This window comes from Notamacropus eugenii, chromosome X, assembly GCF_028372415.1.
Source record: "Notamacropus eugenii isolate mMacEug1 chromosome X, mMacEug1.pri_v2, whole genome shotgun sequence".
Classification (NCBI taxonomy): Eukaryota; Metazoa; Chordata; class Mammalia; order Diprotodontia; family Macropodidae; genus Notamacropus; species Notamacropus eugenii.
The window spans coordinates 100,041,522-100,062,111 of record NC_092879.1 but is presented as its reverse complement, the minus strand read 5'-3'; the positions used below and the strand labels follow the sequence as shown (position 1 = coordinate 100,062,111).

Here is a 20,590-nt window from a genome sequence, read left to right as displayed (position 1 = left end):
TTGCCATTGCTTTCTGAGGCAAACAGGGTAAGTGACTGAGGTCAGATTTGAACTCAGAAAGATGAGTGTTGCAAGCCCTGCAGCGCCACCTAGCTGCCCTTCTCTTGAGTAGAGCTGTCCAAAGCTGCACACTGTTGTATGATTGCAGGCCTTGAAGTGGAGGCTGGATGTTGGGGGGTTAGCTGGATAAGAGCTCTGAGGGAGTAGCCCCCACCAGTCAGCCATTCCATCAAGCCGGGCCAGAACAACGAGATTCCCTAATAGTCACCTAACTCTTAAACAGAATTATGTCTGTCTACACACTCAGGATGTGCGGACCGCCACAGCGGCAGGTACAGTCCAGTTCTCTTCTCCTCATCACTGGTTTGGGGTCATTCCATTCAACTGATAGTGTCATTCCCACTTTATCATTTCTTTTCAATCTCTTCCTGTCTACTGGCTCTTTCCCTGCCACCTACAAACATGCCCAATGGTAATCCTCCACCCAGAATTCCTGGACTAAACATGTGCAATGTAAGAGCCTTCTGGAGACAATACACCCATATTTGGTCTTCTTCCACTGACAGTAATCTGGTGATGGCGAAAGCAATTGTACTTGGAGTCACAGGAGCCGGATTCAAATCCTCCTTTGCTCATTGCTACCTGTGAGACCTTGAGGAAGTCACTGATTCTATTTACACCACAGGTGTCTTATTTGTAAAAGAGGTTCTAGCTTGAAATGTCCGTGCCTATGTGAGCCTGCTGGTCACCACCTGGTGGTCAGGGGGCTGCTGGTGAGCCTGACTGCTCCTCCAGACAAGAGACACCAAGTGGCGCTGGGCCTCTCAGCATGATGGGACAGCTGGAGGTTGTTTAGAGCCTTCAAGACCTCATGGGCTAGGCATGCAGCCATGAGACCAGACTAGAAGGTAGTTCCTATACCACCTAAGGAGAGGCCCCTTCTTTCATCTGAGCTAGTGAAAAACAGGGCCAATCAAGTCAGGAACAGCTTGCTACACACGAGAGGAGCCCTAAATGGAACAGGATGCCTCAGGAGGTTCAATGGAGGCAAGTGAAGCTGCATGGCCTGATTGGGCCTTTTCCAGATAGGATTCCAGTTCAGGTACTGGTTGGACTTGATGCCCTTCTGACCCTCGAGATTCAAAGATGAATTTGATAATAAAACTACATAAAGCATTACTGAGGAGGAAGTACAGAATCTCCTTGTAACCCTTCCTCCTTCCCAAGGTCCTTGACCCCAGCGTCATGAGCAGTAGTGACACTAAACCTAGAAATGAGGCCTGTGTCCAAGTCCTGCTCTCACTCAACTAGCGGGATGCTTCCTTGCCTGTTGGGGCTAATGCGCACAGCTGCTGACAATGAAATGAGCTGGCTCTACACGTGGACTAAAGAAGGGGCATCATTCCAGGGGACACAGGGAGAAGAAAGTCAGAATGCCACCTGGTCTTGGGCCCTGGTTGGTGCTGGATGGGCAGGGAGGGGGACAGGAGAGATATGGGCAGCTACCAGAAGTCATCAGGTCCCCAGGAGCAAAAAGCCCATCTTTCCTGTGGCACCCCACCCCCATTGGCCTAAATGAACCCCATCTCACCTTCCAAGTCTGCCTTTTGGCAGTTCCCACCCCCCGGATCTTCCCATACCTGCTTGTTTGTGGAAGCCCAAAACCCAGGTTGAACTGTGGCTGAGCCTTTCCGCCTCAATTAGAGCTAAAAAGGCAAGCCAACATCAGTTACTAAGCCTGTGACTCAGTGCAGCCTGGGAAGGGAACAGGAGGGCCTGGGCAGGGCTAATGTCAGGGAAAGGCCCCCACCCAAAAGCCCAGTTGGGGGCCCTGGAGGCTGAGCTACCTGCCTCGCTCCCTTCCACTGGCTGGAACCTCAGCCAAGCAGACAAGGCAGCTGGCGACCCACTTCCCACAATCTTCCCAGCTTTAGGAGGGAAGGGGAAGATCCTGCCTGTTGCTCAGGCCTTGACCCCCTATCCTCCCGCCCCAGCCAGGGGCCTCACTCCCCCAGGTAGGACCCCGTCTCCTGCTGCTGACCCTGGCCATGCCCCCACTTTACCTCCTTAGCCAAGCTGCCCTATGGGTCCTGTCCCCCACCTCTTTCCCCCTTCTCAGGCAGGGAGCTACACCCCCGGTTCTGACCTCCCCAAAGAGGGGAAGTAGCAGTACTTTTGAATCTTTATTTGAAACGAACAGTTCCAGGGACAGAAGGTTAGTTGTGACAACGGCTTCTCTCACTACAACACGAGGGCGTCAGCATCACTGCGGGGACAGGCGAGGCACCTCACAACAATATATACAATTGAAACAGCGGCTAAACCGATAACAGTTATAAAAACACAGAAATGGGGCCAGGGAAGAGCAAAGCCATTGGGGGAAGCTGGGCGCCCCTTTGCCTGACCCTATTTAGCTAACCTGGAACAACAAGGCAATGAGGGGAAAGAAGAAAAACAAGGCAACGGGGGAGGAGGTGCCTCCCGACTCAGCTTCCCCAGTAAGATCTTGTTAACAGATGCCACCCAAACTGTCAAGAGGCCCCCACAGGCTCAGCCTGGTTCTTCAATGGGGGTAGGACAGGAGTGGGGAATCAAACCCCGTGCCAGGAGGGGGCATGGTTATTGCTGTGGGAACTGCCCACTGAGCTCAAGGGGGAGTGGGCAGGAGGCCACGAAAAAGGGGGAAGCCCGGCAATGCCATGGCTGGCTGAGTCAAATGGACACACAGATACAGGGAGCAGAAGCCTGCACCCTGCACTCAAGAGTCATCCTCTGCCTGTGGCAGAGAGGGAAAAAGCACTGGGAAAAATCACTAAACTCATAGCACAAGGCCCTGGTGCCTGGGAGGGAGGAGTCCAGCAGTGAGGGGAGGCCTGGCACAGGAAATAGTGGCTAAGCCCTGCAGGGCACTGTGCTTCAGGGTCAATGGTCCTCTCCCCTTCCCCCCTGTCCTGGGGAACTTTCATGGTGAGGGCCCTAGAGCGGCACCTTTAGGGAAGGGAAAGGGAAGGCACCAGGGGTCTTTCCCAAACCTGGAAACCCATGAAGGGCACCAGGGCACTGATTTCCCTTGCCTGGGCCTGCTGACCCAAGATCTTCTACACCCCCCCCCCCACCTCCCACCCCAATCTGGCCCAAGGGGGAAGAGTGTTGCTCTGAGGCACAGGGGAGAGAGCCCCCAGTGGGGCCTAGCACTGGGAGAAGAGCCCCTGAGCAAAGGAACAAGTGGTATGAAAGAAGATGGAAAGCCAGGTGCTCCCAGGGCAGGCCTTGGGAGAAGGAGCGGGGAGGGGTGGGCAGGGCCCTTCAGAATGAGCAGCATTGGTGCCTGGGCCAACCCCTCTCAAGGGCAGGGGTGGGCCACAGGCTAGACATTGGTGTGGAGAGTGCAGGCGCCTGGCACACTCAGTCCAGGTCCTCCTCGCCAGGACGACCTGGGTCTTCATAGATTTCCCGAACGGCCAGGATGCGGTTCAGCATGCTCTCCAGCATGCTCCGGTCCATGGGGATCACTGAGTACCAGAGTGGAGACTCAGCAATACAAGAGCGCTCTGGCTGCAGGTAGAACACATCATTCCGACTCCGCAGGCTCTCAGGGCTGCAGGAGGAAAGCAGGCCAGTGAGCAGAAGGGACCCGAGAGCACCCCAGCAGCTCATGGCCTGGTCCCACTCACTCATCACCAATCGCCTCAGCCTTCCCACTCACCATTTGGAGAGATAGAATTCATAGAACTTGACAGGACAGCGCAAAGGGTTCATGCGGTTCTCGCGTTGTTCCAAGACAGGAAGATCCTCCTCCCTCTTCCGCTTTCCTGAACTGGTGTCTGGAGAGGGACTGCAAGTCAGCTCAGGGCAGGGTTTTCAGTGTGGGCTCTTAGAACTTCAAGAACAAATTCTGATGGCTCTATTTTAATAGAATTGCTTTCTTTTGTAACCTTGTTTGTTTTACTCTTAGAATTTTAAGACAGGAGTGGGAGAATGGGCCCAGAGGCTTCAGCAGATGGATGCCCAAGGGTGGCCACCACACAAAACAGGTGAAGAGCCCCTGGCTTACATGGTCTCCAACATCCCTTCCAGCTCCCAAGTTCTATGAATAATATCAAACAGGGCTTCTTAACAGGGAGATTTCCAAGGGTCCATGAACTTGCCTTTCTTGAAATTTTCATAACTATTTCAACAGAACCAGGTTCCCTTGTAATTGCATGTGGTTTGTTTTAGGCCTTTAAACATGTTATTTTGAGAAGGGAGCCACAGGTTTCCCTAGACAGACTGCCAAAAAGGTCCTGAACACTAAAACCCAGGGGGGAAGGTCCCCTGGCTTTGGGAACTGCAGGGGGGGGAGGAGGGGGGAGGGCGCCACAGTGATCATCGGGCCTTGGAACTCCACAGACGTAAGAGAGCCCATGGCAGTCTGGGTCAGCTCATCGTTTCAGGTCAAAAGGCCCATGAGACTTAGGGAAAAAGCCAGGCATCCAGAGCCCCTGCTGGAGAGAGGACCTCAGGAGTCCTCCCAAAAACATAATCACTAACAACCTGCCATCTTGTGGACCAGTGTGAACACCACGACCCGCCTGTCTGCCTTTCCCACATCAGCCCAGCTACCTGGGCAGCCACTCACACACAAGCATGCGTGCCAAGGGCAGCCTCATTTAGCAATAAAGTCCATGGCAACCTTGGCCCTCATTCAGAAGACACAAAGATTCAGGTTAACGGGAAACATGAGAGCAAAGGGGCAACGGGAAACTGAGGAAAACCTCTTTCTCCCCTGCTCTCCTTCCCTCCCTCCTCTGCGTACACACACCCCCATACCTACTGGCCCTGGTCCATGTCACAAAGTAGAAAAGGACTGTCATCTGACTGGGAGAGGTTCACTGGTCACACACAGACCCCCCCTCCCCATTCAGCTGCACTACGTTGGGCCCACACATAGAGAAGTAGGAGGGGGGCAGACTGACAGGGAGTGGTGTGGATGCTGCTCCTACCTCGACTCTTGCGTTGGCGGGCAGGTGCATAGTAGCGGATGCTCACTACCTTAGTGGTGCCCCGAGCAGTGGTACACTTGCGTGACTGGCGCACCACGTTAGTGAAGGACAGCTGCATGTGTTCTTCTGCCGTCTGCAGGCCAAAGAACTTGGTATTGAAGAACATGAGGGTGTTGAGCAGGACAAAGGGAGAGTAGACACCCAGCTGCTTGCACTCCCAGAGGTGCTCCTCCTCCACCCGGGAGAACACTGTGTCTGGGTGCAGAGGGAGAGGAGTACAGGGTCAGGGGGGAGCTAGCATGGCCGCAGTAGCAACCCTGACCCTGCTGAGTGAGACCACACAAGGGATATGGATTTTTGCTTTCATTTAGGTTCGATGTAGAAATTGTTATTTTGTATGATTTGCATCGATTTGTGTCCTTACAGAGAAAGGGACAGAACAGGAACCTCCCCAGATAATTAATGCTTGGTGTTAAGCATTAAAGCTGCTCCAGTTTCTCCCTCCCACAGAAGGGTTCTCCATTGCATTTGGAGTAGCCCCTTCTCCTTCCTCCAGGCCTGAGCCACCTCCCTTCTTTCCCTCCTTGCTCAGATGCTCAGTGGGTGCTAGATGCTGGGGGAGACAATGTGTAGATTAGGTGTCCTCTGCTCTTATAAAGATGCCAGTCCCACTGCCTCCCCAGTCTGCCCTGCTCTTTAGATAGTCTGGACACCAGGCTTCCTCAGGAGCTCAGTCACTGGCTAAGGCTCCAAGTCCACTCCCAGTTGTAGGTGCCTTGGTCTGAGCCTTCTAAATTCTGAAATAGCCACTTCCCCACCAATTTCAGCTGCATTCCTGCTTCAAGAAGAGCACAGATCAGAGGACTGTTGGAACTGGGGGAGGAGGGGCAGGGAGCCACCATTCCTTACTGTTGGGGAGGATTGTGGGTTGCCAACTGCTCAGGGCCTTGTTGAGCTCTTGAACAAAGGTCAGGTAGTAAAGGTCCGTGAAAATGTTCACCATTCGGTTGTTTTCCAGTAGGTACTGTGGGAGGACAGTGATAGCCATGAAGCCTGCCCCCTCCACTTCCCCCACCCTCCCACTGGATGACCAGGCTGCCCTGGTGCCTGCTCTGGGGAGATATGAGCCCTCAGGGCAATCTGGCTCTAAGGGGCAGTAGCAGCTAGAGCCAGTGGGAGATGGCAGCCCAGGCCAGGCAGCCAGCCTGCAGGTAACACTAGGAATTGAGGTCACTTGGCGATAGCTCTTTAAGAAAAAAAAGTCTCCCATCTCCCCCTCTCTAGACTCTTTTTTTGGATGGAAACACCCAAATTCTCCCACTCACAGATCAAACAGCTCCCACCTTATCCCTATGTCCAGAAAGGATAAAATGGAGACTCAACATATGAGTGTGGCTACTACCTGGGCCATCAGACTCTAAGCTCTGCTCTAGTCAGAGAGGACTGCTGGGTATCTTGCCTGCCCTGGAGTGCTTGGGGGAGGGGATGTCAGAAGATAAGAGAGTCCCTCTCAGGGCTAAGTGGGTGGGCTACAGGGGATACCTGTTGGATGCCAAGACATAGATAGTAGATGCTGTCAGGCTCATATCGTTCGCCATTGGGCCGTGTTATCTCCCTTACAAACTGGGCCAAGCCATAGTTGAGTTCAGCTGCTGTACAGGCCAGGATGTCCTCTTTGATCCTCATTGGTTTGGCTGTAGGGAAGGATAGTGAGCAGAGGTGGGCAGGGAAAGGGGGATGCCCTAAAGGACAGGTCTTGGGACAGGTCCTCCAGAAAGAGGTCCCACCACTCAAGCCAAAGAAAGAAGGGATTGGAGTTTGGAAGGGGAAACAAATAGAGAGGTGGACAAATACACAAGCCCAAGCCAAATAATGACGTGCTATGTTTTTGTTTTATGAAATGTCCGCCAGATCTAGCAGAGCCCTTGGCTTTGGGGCCCTGGTAACTGACTGAGTGCCTTCGTCAGCCAGACCCCCTCGGAATGCAGAAGTCCTTCGCTCCTCAGGACATCCTCAGCCAAGGAACAGCCCAGTGCCCTCGCTGCCCCCCTCCCAGTCACTCACGACCAAAGCGCAGCTCTTCAGCCTTGCTGGACTCTCCACCTGCATACTTTGACTGAACCCAGCATTTCCAAGCATTGACACCATAGGAGTAGTTAAGGGCTGTACAGCTAGGCTGGCTGCTCATGGAATCCCGGGAACAGCTTTCAGAAAGTGCTAGTCGTTTTTGACCCTGTATGGAGAAGGAAGGAAGTCAGGGCTGCAGACCAAAGGTGAGGCCACCCAGGGCAGCCAGGCAGGAGGGCAGCAGTGCTCCTCAGGACAGTTTCAGGCAAGATTCCAAAGGTTACAAGGTCACAAATCACAGCCTGTTCTTGGAGCTTGGGCCGTGGTGGGGGTTAGTTGACTTGGGTCAGCTTGTGGGAGTGCACAGTAGTCAGTGACCAAATGGCTCCTCCTCCTAGGAGAGCAGTAGACACAGTCTTGCCTCACCTTTCGGATGGCTCGGGGCAGGTCCTGCTCAGTGGAGACATCATCTGGTCCCACCAGGCCACAGTCAAAAAGGAAGTCCACACTGGGGTTAATGTCCAAGGGATCTGGTGGAGGGCCAGCAGGCAGTTAGCCCATTTGAGGTCATCATAGCTTCATAAGTGGGAGGGCTCTGAGATGTCAACTAGTCCAACCTCTTCATTTTACAGAGGAGGAAACTAAAGCAAACTTGGAGAAGTTAACTTGGTAGAACCTGCATTTTAATGGACTCAGTCCTTTCCTGTTGATGCAATGTTGGTCCTACTTCCTCTCCCCTGGGCCATGCCACTGCAGCCCTTGGCAACCATTTCTTGTCCAAGTTTATTTGGCTACATGGTCTGGGCCTTACTAGAGATGCTTGGCCTTCTGTGGTGCCTCTGAACTAGATTACTGGAAGGCCTGAAGAGAAAACCCTCTGGAGATGAAGAAATTCTAAGAATGGTCAGGACCAATCCCAATCTTTGGCCCTGTTTCCCTCTACCTGATGCCAGCTGACTGTCTGGGGAATCACTGGGAGCCCCCTGCTAGCTTCTTCCCAGTTCTATGGGGAAACACTCACTCTTCGGGAAGTCAGCTTCTAGGTCCTGCCCTGGCTCATCCAGGACATTGGCCATCTTCACCGCCATGGCGAGGACGTCATCTCTCGCTGGTCCAAACAGGTCACAGTCTTCTAGCAGCCCCTCTGTGCTCTGGTTACTTACTAGGTCTGGGGGCAGGAGGGCACATGGGCTTGGTTCCTGTACCTCCCCCCCTCCCCCCAGCTCTAGCTTCCTAGGTATGCGCTCTTGCCAGTGATGCACACTACACGGCTACTAGAAACCCTCTGCCCTCCCAGGAGCCTTTCTCTGGAATACCACAGAGATCGGATGAGGCCTTGTCCAGCTCCTCAGCTTCTGCTATCATCTCCGCCATGGCCAGGATGTCAGCCTCCAAAGGGTTCGATGGAATTTTCACCTTCAGTTCCTCAATAGTCTCCACAATCTTGTCTGTGCTCTCCAGAGTTGTGGGCAGGAACATGGGCACAGGTACCTGGGGGCATTGGGCAGTTAGAGAGTGGACTGCTGCTGGCTATGGGGCTGTGTTTCAGTCCTTGGAAGGGCACAGCGACTTACTGGGATAGGCAGTGACAAAGGCACTGGGACTTTCTGGCTGTACAGATGCATAGGCACTGGGACAAAGATGGGCACTGGGATGGGCAGGACGATCACCTGTGGCTTCCAGTCTTGCTCTGAGGAGATAGGAGCCAAGGGCCCTCCTGCATTTGGTTTCCTGGGCTCCCCGCCCTGCAAACCCTCTGCTCAGAAAGATAGTGGCCAAAGGCCTCCCGAGCAGTTCATCTTTAAGTTCAGGCCTCTACCTCCCTCTGGCCACCAGGCCCAGGCCTCCCTCTGGCTGCTTCTCACCTGTCTGACACCCTTTGGACCTCATGTCCACCTTGCAGGACACGCCCCGATTCTGCATCAGGGGCTTGCACATGGCAGCTTTGTTCTTTCGGGGCATTGAAGGTGGTGGTGGGGGTGTGGGATCAGTTGGGACTGAGCGGCTTTTAGTAGTAGTAGCCTGCAAGAACAGAGATGTATGGACAGTTAAGGGCGTGGATCTCCCTCCCTGTCCCCAGCTTGAGCTTGTCCTGCCTGGGCTCTCACCGCTGTGGCGCTGCTGGTCACTTTGGGCTGCGAGGGGGCAGAGGGTTTGGGCTCTGGAGACTGACCTGAAAATAAAAAGGAGAGTTCTTTAGTCTAATGACTGCTTCAGGGAAAACAAATGGGAATTCCAGTCACGAGGTGACAGAATAGGAGATTTGGGGAGATCTTGAGAGAGGTTACGGGACAAACAGAAGCAACAACTTCTCTCTTCTGTGTGGAAAAGGGTGTGGCACCAATATGGCTTCCCCTTGAGGAAAAGTGAGGCTACACCACAGCAGCCCTTCCCTGGAGAGTGGGAAACACAGGGCTCAGTGACTTCAGGTCTCTGACATCACTCACTGTTAAGGAGGCTCTCGGGCCCACTTTGGGTGTCCAGATTGGGCTGGTTCTGCTGGCTATAGAAGCGGAGCAGACACTGCTGGTTGCAGAAGTGCCGGATCTGCCCCCGCCAGTGGATTGTCTCCAACAGCTTCCCTTGGCGCTTGCAGGCATGGCAGCGGGCAGCCTGGGGACACCAGAAGACTCTCAGCCCTCAGCCTTACCAAAGATACCTCTCCCTCCTCACCCCCTCCCTCCCCAGGCCCTCTTCCCCTCACCTTCCGGTACCACAACAGGTACTTGCTCTTACAATCCTCACTACAAAAGTCCCAAGTGCTGCCATCCAGCTGCTCAGTGACCACACGCTGGCAGGTCTGGGAGCAGTAGGTGCAGGTGATGCAGCACAGGCCCAGCTTCTTGGTGAAGTCCTGTTTGTAGAGCAGCACACAGCCTGCAGGGAAGGGGTAGCACCCTCAGGGCCAGCCCAGGCAGAGTTGGGCAGGGCCAGCCCAGACACAACTGAGATTCACTAGCTATCTTTGCCATTCAGCAGGGGTACCTTGGGCAAACTGCCTCGGTTTCCTCATTTCTAACACAGGGAGGAGATAAGCTGCATCCCCTACCTCCCAGGGATTGTAGTGAAGAAAGCAATTGCATCACCACCCCCTACCCCCAACAACAGGACTAGGCCCAGCAGAACAGGCTGTGTGTGAGACCCAGCACCTTGAACATTTGGATGTTTCCTAAGAGACCTCTCTAGATGCCCCTCGCTTTCCAATCCGATCCAGAATTTACTGAACAAGCACAAGGCCCAGGGAGCACTGGGGTGGAAGGAGCTCAGGCCCTCGCTTCCCTCCCCTGCCCCCTCCACCAGCAGGCCCAACCTTCACTGCAGAAGCTTTTCTCCACCCCACTGAAGCGCAGTTTCTCATGAAGCAACTTCTCCTGCCTGCAGTGCTCGCACTGGGACACCACACCCCGAAGCCTTTTGAAGTCCTCACAGCAGTCACGGCAACAGAACTGGAACACTTGGTCCTGGAGTGAGGCAGAAAGGATCCCCCCCGGGGGAAGTGGGCAGGAGGAAGGAGGCAGGCAGTCGGGCCAGAGTTGGCACACTTGCTTTTGTGGAGGGAGAAGTAGCCAGCCAGATACCGGGGCCCGTTCTCGGCCTCACCTGCCAATCCAGGATCTCAGGCTTGCCACTGAACAGGCTATGACAATAGTGACAACTCAGATGGATGCCTCCCTCTGGGTTTGTGCGCTGTGGAGACAAAGCCGCTGGTCAGAGTACGCTGAGCTCCACCTGAAGGACACTGCCCCAGCCCAGCCCAGGGCCCTGAGGCAAGGGTACCTGGAACTTGGTCCAGCAGCTGGGGCTGCAGAACTGGTAGACTGTGCGATCTGTCTTGTTGTAGTAACAGGGCTCAGAGAGACTTCGACGGCAGAAGCTGCAGGGGCGAGGAGGGCCTGGAAAGAGAAGAAAGAGCGAGGATGAGAGCCACAAACCAAGAACAGACAAAGCTTTGGGAAACAGAAGGGGCCAGGTGTGCCACACAGTAGTCTGAGCAGGGCAGGCAGAAAGGATGCCACTGGGCCTGAAGATGGGAAGCAGGCCCAATAGACCTCAGCACAGGCCCCATCTCCCTCTTACCAGCCAGCCCAGCCTGCTTCACTTTGTGGGAGGTGGTACAGCACAAAGAGCAGAAGAGGCCCGTCTTTCCATTCCGGTCCACGTGGGACAGCATCTCAAAGTTCTTGCATAGCGTCTTGCACCAGACGCATGGGTACACTCTGGTGTTTTTCTGGGGTGACAGGAAAAGGGATGCTGAATTCCCATTCCTGGTACAGCCCGGCCCCTCCTTCCTCTCTCTACCCGCTGCGGCTGCCCTCCCTCCAGGCCCCTGCCCAGCCCCACCTTCTTGTAACCCCCCAAGCAGGCTGTGCTGCAGAACCGTTTCTGCTGGCCCTCATGGAAAAGCAGTTCAGGGGGAGGGGCCCCGCCCCCCCCCTTGCTGTAGATGTAGGCTCCACATTGGTCACAACAGTTGGTCTTTAGTCCCTTGTTGGCACGGAACTTGGTGAAACATGAGTCGCTGCAGAGTCTGTGCACAACGCTACCATTGCTGACCTCATGGAGGACCTGCCACACCAAGACCCTGCCTTAGCCAGGCCCTCCCAATAGGCCTCAGCACCACCCAAGTGCACCCCTCAGCATGCCAAACCTCCAGCAGGCCTGGCACCCTCAGGCCTGCGGGAGCTCAGCTTCAGCCACAAGGGGACCACCAGATGGGGACCACCAGATGGGAACCTCCCTCCCACCCCCTCTCACCTCTCCAGATTTCTGACAAATGCTGCAGCGAGTGGCATCCGATGCATCCACTGCTGGGGGCACCGGCCGCTGCTGGGCCTCATACAGGGAGAGGCAGACAGACGTACAGAACTCGTGAAATGAGCCTCCTGACCCGGTCTGGGCCACGACTGAGTCCTTCGTGTTCCAGATCTCCCTAAAGGTTGGACAGGTTCCAGAGCAGGTGGTAGCAGCGGTGCCCTTCCCCCTCCCAGGGCCCACCACAGTGCCCCTCCCCCCGAGCCCCCCAACACACTTTTTGCAGAAGGTGCAGGTTTTCTTGCCCAGAGGTTTCTTGGAGAATGTGGTGAGACAAGTAGAGGAGCAAAAGAGCTGGGGGAGCCCTTTGCGCTGGTAGGCAGTCTGACCCTTCTGCAGGGGGGTCCGACAGTGAGCACAGGTCATTTTGGTGCCTGTCGAGCGGGAGGCCCGGGGTGCCAAGTTGGTTCGCAGGGACATCCGGGGAGAGCGCCTTGGCCGGAAGGGCACAAAGTCCTCATCATTGGGGTCATCCACCATAGCATCCGAGTCCTCATCCGATACTGGGACTGTTGAAGGAGGAAGTGATGAGCTGACAGCCCAGGGCCACCAACTGCCCTCTGGGGGTCCAGGAGATCTAAACCCTCGGCCCCTCCCCTAAGGCTTTCCTGGCCCTCTAGCTGGATTTCCCCACAAACTCCTTCGAGGAGGGTCTAAGAAAGAAAAAGACAGCTCACACAGAGGCACTCGAAGGATTTCCTCACCTGCATGAGGAAAGAAAAACTCAGAAAGGTTAAGAGTCCTGTCCCCAGACAGTCAGTGGTGCCAGGTGGGCAGAGCAGGGTCTGGGGGCAGGAAGGAAGTTCAATCTTGCCTCAGACACTCACAGGCCAATCATCAAACCTCTGCCTGCCTCCATTTCCTTAGCTGTCAAATGGAAATCGCCACAGCCCCCACCTCTCAGGGCTGTCGTGAGGATCCAATGAGATCATCTTTGTAAAAAGCCCAGGGCCTGGCACATAGCAGGTGCTTAGAGTTGGAGGGTTAGTCCCCTCCCTCTCCCCAAAGGGGACTGGCTCCAGAGGCAAGGGCTGGTCACCACCCCCATGCTGCTCAGGGCTGGCATGGCCCAGCTAAGATGGATGGCTGCCCATCATGAATGCCCTTGGCCCAGATCCCCCACTACTAGCCTTGTTCCCCATGCCAAGCTACATGTGGCAGGAGACTGGAGAACCTAGAAGTCACAAGCCAAAACCTGGCTGTCCACTTTCTCAGCTACCCCCAAAGGTCGAAATCTTCTTGAAACGAACTCACTACTCTCTGAGGAGTCCACTGTCTCCGGTTTGGGGGCCTCCACTCTCCGGGCGCGCTCACTTCTCTTTTGTTCCTGGCAGAGAGAGGAGAGAAGAGGAAAGCTGACATCAAAGGTGGGCCGTCCAGTCAGCCAGTCTCAGGAGCCCAGGTCTGTGTGGGGTGGGGGTGGGGGATGACCATCAGGTGAGCCTGAAGGGGAAGGAGGCAGGTAGGTGAGGCCAGGAAAACGTGTGCTCCTCAGGAGGCTCCCATGGGGAGGTCTCCCCCCCTGGGCTGCAGGGGAGCCAGGCTCCTTTGGTCACCCTCCCCAGCTCACCTTCTCAGGAGGCTGCTCGCTCTTTTTCTCAGTCTGGCCATCCCCTGCAAAGAAAGAAAATGCAGCCTGAGCCTGCAACCGCCCTTGCCCCCTATTCCTGGGCCACTTCCTCAAAAGTGAAAGGGAAAACTCCAGGGTCTGTGGCCACACGGGGCCCTGCTCAGGGCTCCCTGGGCCTCAATTCCTGGCCCACTGACCCCAGGAGGCCTTGGTGCCCCCAGTTTCTGGGGACTGACTTAACACGCTTCATACCCCTTTTCCTGCAAAACCAAAAATTTCCCCAACAAGAAGGAATGCAGCTACCTAAGGACATAGGGAAAGGGAGTACACAAATGTGGGGACATGGGCTGGTATCTAAATAGGCCCCCATTCTCCTCCTCCGTGCCCTTGTCACAGCAGGGTAGGCCACAGAACCTTTCCTCTCCTACTCAAGCCTAGGCCATGATCCTGCATTCCTACTGTGTGATGCTGGTAGCCTCTAGCCTACGGTGCCCTCAAGAAGCACAGTGAGGCGCGTCTCAGGCCACTAAGGAAGAACCCTGTTGCCAGAAGCCAGCTGGGGCAGAAGAGACTCAAAAGTAAAGCCCTCCCTGCCCCAGGTCAGGAGCCCTGCAGTTTCCATCCAGATTAGAGCAACCTACCTGGCAAGGAGGGGTGTGCTGGGGGGCTGGGCTGGGTCTTAGAGCTGCTCTCCCCCTGGGCTTCCCCCACAGAGGGGCTTGGGGGGACATTTGGGCTTGGGGGCTGCCCCTGCAGAAGCTCTTCCTCCTGCCCAGGGGGGACCTTTCTTCGCCCAGTTGTGCAGGGGGTCTCTTCTTCCAGGTTGATAAGTGAATCCCGAGCCAAGGGCTCCAGGAGCCCCTCAGTCAAGGCAGGGCTTGTCCCAGCCCCAGGATCAGGTGTTGCTACTTCAGGGGCCTGCCCTCGTGGGGCAGATTCAAGGGGCTGATCCCCTGAAGCCCAGCCCAGTGTACCCTCAGGACTGTGTTCAACCTCTTGAGGAGAGGGTGCTTTGTAGAGAAGCCCCCCAAGTCCTAGGAGGTCAGTGGCTCCATCTAGAACACCTGAGTCTTTTTCCAGGCCAGCAGGGGCATCCAGTAAGTCTAGGGCTTCAGTGGTTGGTGGTGGACCAGGAGGAGTCCAGCCCTGGCTAGGGGCAGTCTGGGAAGCCAGCAGATCCTCTCCAAACTCCATGTCCACTGGAAGGTCTCCTGCCAGGGGCTTCTCTGGCAGAGCCAGGGAGTCAAATGAACTGGAGAAATCGCTGGGGTCCATGGATGACTGGATTTGGGCTGTGGGTCAGAAGTGGGATGGTTGGAGCCAAGCCCCCTCCCTAAATTGCCTCTGAGACACACCCCATTTTCTACTTGGGTTTCCTCTGGACACCCCCCTTCCTCGACATGCATTCCCACAAGTCTCGCCTGGCTGACCACTCCTCCACTGCGTAGCGCCCCCTGTGGGACAAGTGGGTCCCCACCCTGGACCCGTGCCCGCTCCTGCCTGATCTCCCAGACCCGAACCCGAACCCGGACCTGACCTCCCCCCCACTCCCCACCGCCTCCAGCTCGAAGTTCCCCTTCTTTCGCCCCTGCCTCCACCCTGACCCGGCTGTGAGCCCCGCGGGGGCGGCTCCTACCCCCCCCCCGCCTTCTTCCTTGCTCCCGCCCCCCCCCCCGTCCCGATCTCCCCCTAGGGTCCCCCACCCCTGAAACGCCCCAGCTGGTCCCTCCCTGCCCCCCCTTACATGGTCCCCAGCCCTCCCCCTCGTCCTTTCTGGCCCCTCCCCTCTCCTCTCGGGCGGCCCCTCCCCCGGGCCCCCTATTGCCCCCCCCACCTTCCCGCCCCCCCCCCCCCCCCCGACCCCAGGCATTTCTAGGAAGACATTTTGGACCTGCGCTCCCTCCCCAGCTCCCCTGGGGCGAACAGCAAAACCCCTCTCGGCCCCTCCTCGCCTCCGCCCGGCCCGGCCCTGCCCCTACCTGCGGCGGGGCTAGTGTGGCTAGGGTGGCGACTACCAGCCAGGGGCTGCAGACGGCGACGGCCCCGAGCTCCTCCTCCTCCCTCCCTCCCCAGCAGCCGGGACGGGGGTCGCGGCCCCTTTAAATGGCAGCGCCGCTCGCAGCGCCCAGAGCTCTGCACCAGGCGGGCGGGCGGCGCCAGCAACCAAGCCCATTGGCTGGCGCGGGGAGGGGGCTCGCGAGACAGCGCCGGCCCCCGGCGCGAGACTCCCAGCCCCGCGGCCGCCTGCAAATCACGGACCGGAGCAGCGCGGCGGCCGGAGCCGGAGCCGGAGCCGGAGCCGGAGCCCCCGCCCGCCAGCCCGGGGCCCCGTCAAGCGGAGCGCGGAGGCGGGGCGGGGCGCTTCGGGCGCCGCGCCTGGACAAGCCGAGGCCCGCTGGGAGGGCCCCGCACTCGGGCCCCCGCGAGTCCGCACCTAAACCCCCCACCCCCAAGTTGCTGTGCGGGCGGGGCTCGGATGCCTGACCCCCCCCCCCCGAGCCCACGTGGCCCCCGCCCCGCACTGGGCCCCCGTAGAGCTGCAGCTTTGGGGGCGGCCACCCCCGCCCGCTAGATCTTTAGGGAGGCAGTTAGAGGGGGCAGCCAGACCCCCCCTTGCGCTCACGTGTACACACACACACGCACGCACACACACACACACACACACACACAGCGAGTCCCCCCCGCGCTCACGTACACACGCACACACACGCGCACACACACACACGCGCGCGCGCGCGCGCCCACCCTACCTCACTGCCTGCCTGCTCGGGCTCAGCACACACACGCACGCACACGCATACACACACAGGCACACACACACGTGCCCACCTACCTCACTGCCTGCGGGTTACAGGCACGGGCTCAGCGCGCGCACACACACACACATACACACATACACACGTACACACACACGTGTACACATACACTCGCGCGCGCGCGCGCCCACCCTACCTCACTACCCGCGGGCCTGAGGGTTCCAGGCACCGGCTCTGCGGCCCTCGGCCAGCGCCGCTGCGGGGAGGCCGGGCTGGGGCCCTCGGGCCGCCTCTGGGCGCGCGGGGATAGGGTACGAGTAGGGGCTTTTCAAATGTGAGCGAGCGTTTAGGCTCCTGCACCGGCGGGTCACTGCTAGTACTTCAATTCAAATGCCCCGGGGCGGGAGAAAGGGGGAGAGAGGTGGGGCCCTACAGGAGCGGAGGAGCTTCCCGTTCAAGTTCAAAACCCGAGCCGGAGCCAGCCTTTGGCTCCCCAGCGCTGAGCACACACAGCGCTCCGCAAACCAAGCCGAGGCTTCTGGGCTTGCCTAGATGCAGAGGGCCCTAAAAAAGCCGGGGAGTGAGGAGGGGGGCTCTAATCTCTCCTCCTCTCTCTCCCTTCGGGCCTCTTCCGAGGCACTGCCTCCTCCCTCCCGAGCCTCCGAGGCCCAGCTTGGCCTTGGGGCTTATCGTCTTTCTCCCCGTAACAAAAGGTCACGCCGAGTCTTTCCTTCTAGGTCTCCCTGTCCCGTGCCCATGTATGTGACCCAGTCACTTGCAGCCACAATAATGGCTATTAATAATATTATAATATTAATAGCGACTCCCACTTAGAGACTTGCCGACATTATCTCATGTGAGGCCTTGCCTACAGCATGGCAGAAAGCTAGGGCTGGAAGGGCCTAGGAGGCCCTTGGTCCAGGGGTTCGTTCTCCCCAATGCCCTCTGACAGGATTACTATAAATACTCGAGATTACAAAGGAAACAAGTCTATGGAAATGGCTATCATAATATTTTAAAAGTAAATTCAGAGATCTTAGGTTAAGAACCCTGCAGTCCACCTCTCACTTGGCAGATGAGGAAACTGAGGCCCAATTTAACTAAAGGCACCACACAGCCTCCCTTTCAATGGCATTTTAGGGACAAGGTACTTGCTGCAGTAGCCCCTTTGCCCATGTTATCTCATTGATATCATACAACTCAGGGGGGTAACTGACTATTATCCTCCTTTTTCAGAGGAGGAAACCGAGGCTAACAAAGATTGTTATTTGCGTAGCAAGATTTGAACTCAAGTCTTGGACAACAAATACAGCACACGGTTATGCCACTGTCCGTGGGGGCCTCAGTTTCTTCATTTATAAAACAAGGAGGATGAACTAGATGCATGGCAGAGTGCTGCTGGTCTGGTCAGAGTTGAAATCCCACCTCTCTGGCCTTGCTCTTTGAGGTTGTGGGAAAGTCACTGAAGCTTTCCAAATGGGATCTGTTTCTTCCCTCATCTGTAAAATGAGAGGTTTCATTCTGTTCTAAACCGATGCCCCTCAAACATTCAGCCACTCCTCTAAATCTGAAGCAAGCCTGGAGACACAAAATGCCCCATCCTCTGGGGGCCAGCAATTTAGAGGGAACACAGTGCCCCAGGCTTGTACTGGGCATATGCCTTCTGGCATTCCTTTGGTGTTCAAATGCTGATTATGCACCTGCCCTTGACCTCTCTGCTTTACTTCGGGGAAGGGAGGAAAGTTAAGAGATGCCAGATTATTATCTTTGAAGTTAAGGGAAGACTCATTAAAGTAAATAGTCTCTTGAACCCATCTAAACCCAAGAAAGTTGAAAGGAAAAGAAAGGAAGGAAGGAAGGAAGAAAGAAAAAGAAGTAACAGTTGTTATCTCTGACTAAGATTTATGAAAATCTCACAAGTCCAAGAAAATCTGTTACCCTGTAGCTCCCCTGGTTGGGCTTTATTTTGTCTGTGATAGGTCTAAACCTCTATTTTGTTAGATTCCGGAAGAGGCAGAAAGGACTGGAACCTTCTGTGACCAGGCCAGACAAATTAAGGTGTTTTTTGAATTCAATAATTTCTATAAACACCTAGAGAAAAAGTTTGCAGGATCTTAACTGAGAAAGAAGGGAAACTGCACATTCCTAGATGGTGGCTTCTTTAGGATGGGGCTGGCCCTCAGCTTCTGGGCGCTCAAACCACAGCCTGGGGGAGAAGTTGGATGCTAATGCAATCAACTCACAGGATGCTTAAGGTGCTCTGGAATGGAGAGATTGGAAAGGCTGTGTGCCTGGCCAGGTGGATCCTAGGAAGATGCTAGGGTTAAGCACCATGGAAGCCTGGTTCAGCTACTCTGCAGCTTCCCTGGATCCCCAAGACATCCCAATCTTGAGTCTCAGGATTCCCTGGCCAGTTTGGCCTGCCTAACATGGCTTCTCTCTTGTCTACTCACTATTAAGCATGTACTTCTGCTCATTTATTAGTTGTATGATTTTGCCTTTTGGGGACTGGATCTCATCCCATCATGCTAGACAGTCTGTGGAGGGAAGGAGCTGTACTCGTCAATCTCATGCCCTTTCCCCAGGCTGTCCTCAGAATTCCAGGACCTTTGAAGTCAACTAGTTCAGACCAGCACTAACCAAGGAAGAAGGCAGTGCTGAACAGCGGAATGAGAGACCCAGGATTCTTGGCTCTGTCATGTCCTCAGTTTCTTCATCTGTAAAATGAAGGGACTGGACCAGGTGACTTCGAAGGCCCCTTCCATTTAAATATCAAACTCCTCATTCCATCCCATTGTTTCCTCTGTGTACTGTACCTTTTAAAACCCCACTCATAACAGTGTCTCCGGCCTGATGGGACAGCCAAAAAATGTCCCCAAGTCCTGACAGAGTTTATCATGGGCAGAGTGGTCTGGATTGGTGAATGAGTGCGGACAAATTCAGCAAGTCAGCCCCATTACCATGCTGCCATCCTTCACCTCCCCCCCCCCCCCACTGCCACATCCTTTTCTACCTCTTCCTTTGGGCTCAGTTATCAAATCAACACTACAATACACTGTTCCTGGAAAATGCCTGGCAACAGACAGAAGGGAATGAGTGTTTATTAAGCACTACTGTGTGCCAGGCACTTTGCAAATTGGATCTCATGGCTATTATTATATTCATCTTACAGTTGAGGAAACTGAGGCAGCTTTACCTCAAGTTAAGTGACTTGCCTGGGGTCACACAGCTAGTTAAAGTGTCTGAGATATGGAATCTGAAGTCAGGTTTTCCTCTCTCCAGACCTGTACCAACTGGCTGCCCTTATGACTCAACCCCGAGACTCTCCAAACATACTCTTCCCTGACCACCACTCAGGTAGACGTTATCTCTCCCTATTAGTTTCTACTAGTGGTGGATAGAGTCATGAAGATATGAGTTCAAATCCAGCTTCAGAAGCTTCTTCTCAGCTGCGTGACCCTAGGCAAGTCATTTCACGTCTGTCTGCCTCAGCTTCACCATCTGTCAAATGGGGGTAATACTGGGTTGTTGTGAGCCAGAAATGCTAGCTATCATGATTATTAGAGGGGAGGCACTGTTCTCACTTTTGATTTGCATTCACAGTCCTTAGCACAACCTCCACAGGAAACACTGAACAAAAACTCACAAGAGGTCAGCTGGTGTAACTCGTGGCTGACCAAAAAACCTTTCTGTCAAGTCTATGACAAGCAGTCCTCAACTTCTACTTGAAGAACCACTGGGAGGGAAGATTTCCCCTTTAAGGGGGCCCATTACATTGCTGGCCAGTTGTCATTGGTAAGAAGGTTTTCTTTACATCAAGCCCAACTCTGCCTGTGCAATTTCCACTCATAGTTCAATTCAACAAGAACCAATGAAGTGCTTATGGTATAGCCGTGCTGGGAAGGCAATGACAAAGTGAAGCATTGAGGGAGGGGCACCCATTGTTCAGTTCCCACACATTCTATAAAGCCCCACTGGAACGCCTGCTCCTCCGGGAAGCCTTCCCCATCTCTTTGGGTCGCCATGTCCTTCCCTTGGAAATTCCTAAAGGCCACTTGGTTTTAAAACTCTCCAAAGCTTTCGATTTGTGATACAGAAGTATGAGAGTCAGCCACACTGGTGACTTATCCCCCTGCTTGTGTCAAGTACACAAGGAGAGGGACCGTGTCTGGTCTTGCTTAGCACCTGGCTCACCACACAACATGGGACATCGGTATTTTGACAGCCCAGTGCCCAGAGAGGCGCTGGAGGCCTCGAGGACGAAGAAAACAAAGCCAGGAAAAGCAGGGGAACTCTGTCCCACTTCTAGGAAAGTGGATGCTGGGGACTACACAATTTTGAGGGCTGTAAAGAACTGATTCTCATTGCAGATGGAGGGGAATCCACCCAAAGTGATGGAAAGA

At 55.3% G+C, this 20,590-nt stretch overlaps 1 protein-coding gene across 1 annotated transcript; it reads right to left on the bottom strand.

Annotated features, from left to right (window-relative positions):
• Positions 1 to 2,170: 2,170 nt before the first annotated feature.
• ZMYM3 (zinc finger MYM-type containing 3) lies at positions 2,171 to 15,596 on the bottom strand. The gene is made up of 25 exons (XM_072626836.1): positions 15,411 to 15,596; positions 14,073 to 14,723; positions 13,432 to 13,475; positions 13,116 to 13,188; positions 12,079 to 12,370; positions 11,805 to 11,979; positions 11,391 to 11,615; positions 11,127 to 11,277; positions 10,827 to 10,942; positions 10,650 to 10,736; positions 10,360 to 10,510; positions 9,754 to 9,926; positions 9,497 to 9,662; positions 9,158 to 9,222; positions 8,915 to 9,071; positions 8,624 to 8,739; positions 8,366 to 8,540; positions 8,071 to 8,217; positions 7,476 to 7,579; positions 7,047 to 7,215; positions 6,525 to 6,676; positions 5,892 to 6,006; positions 4,983 to 5,237; positions 3,707 to 3,824; positions 2,171 to 3,598 (listed from the first exon to the last, which is right to left on the bottom strand). The coding sequence occupies exons 2-25, from the start codon at positions 14,704 to 14,706 to the stop codon at positions 3,406 to 3,408; spliced, it is 4,053 nt and encodes a 1,350-aa protein (XP_072482937.1). The 5' UTR covers positions 14,707 to 14,723; positions 15,411 to 15,596; the 3' UTR covers positions 2,171 to 3,405.
• Between the last annotated feature and the right edge of the window lie 4,994 nt (positions 15,597 to 20,590).

Excerpts from the sequence above, each read along its gene's own strand:
- ZMYM3 (XM_072626836.1), bottom strand. The coding sequence starts at position 14,706 with ATGGACCCCAGCGATTTCTCCAGTTCATTTGACTCCCTGGCTCTGCCA. Across the intron at positions 9,223-9,496 it reads GCCCGAGAGCCTCCTTAACA|GTCAGTCTCCAGAGCCCAAA; the intron begins GTGAGTGATGTC and ends TTTTATTTTCAG. Across the intron at positions 7,216-7,475 it reads TGCCCCGAGCCATCCGAAAG|GGTCAAAAACGACTAGCACT; the intron begins GTGAGGCAAGAC and ends TTCTCCATACAG.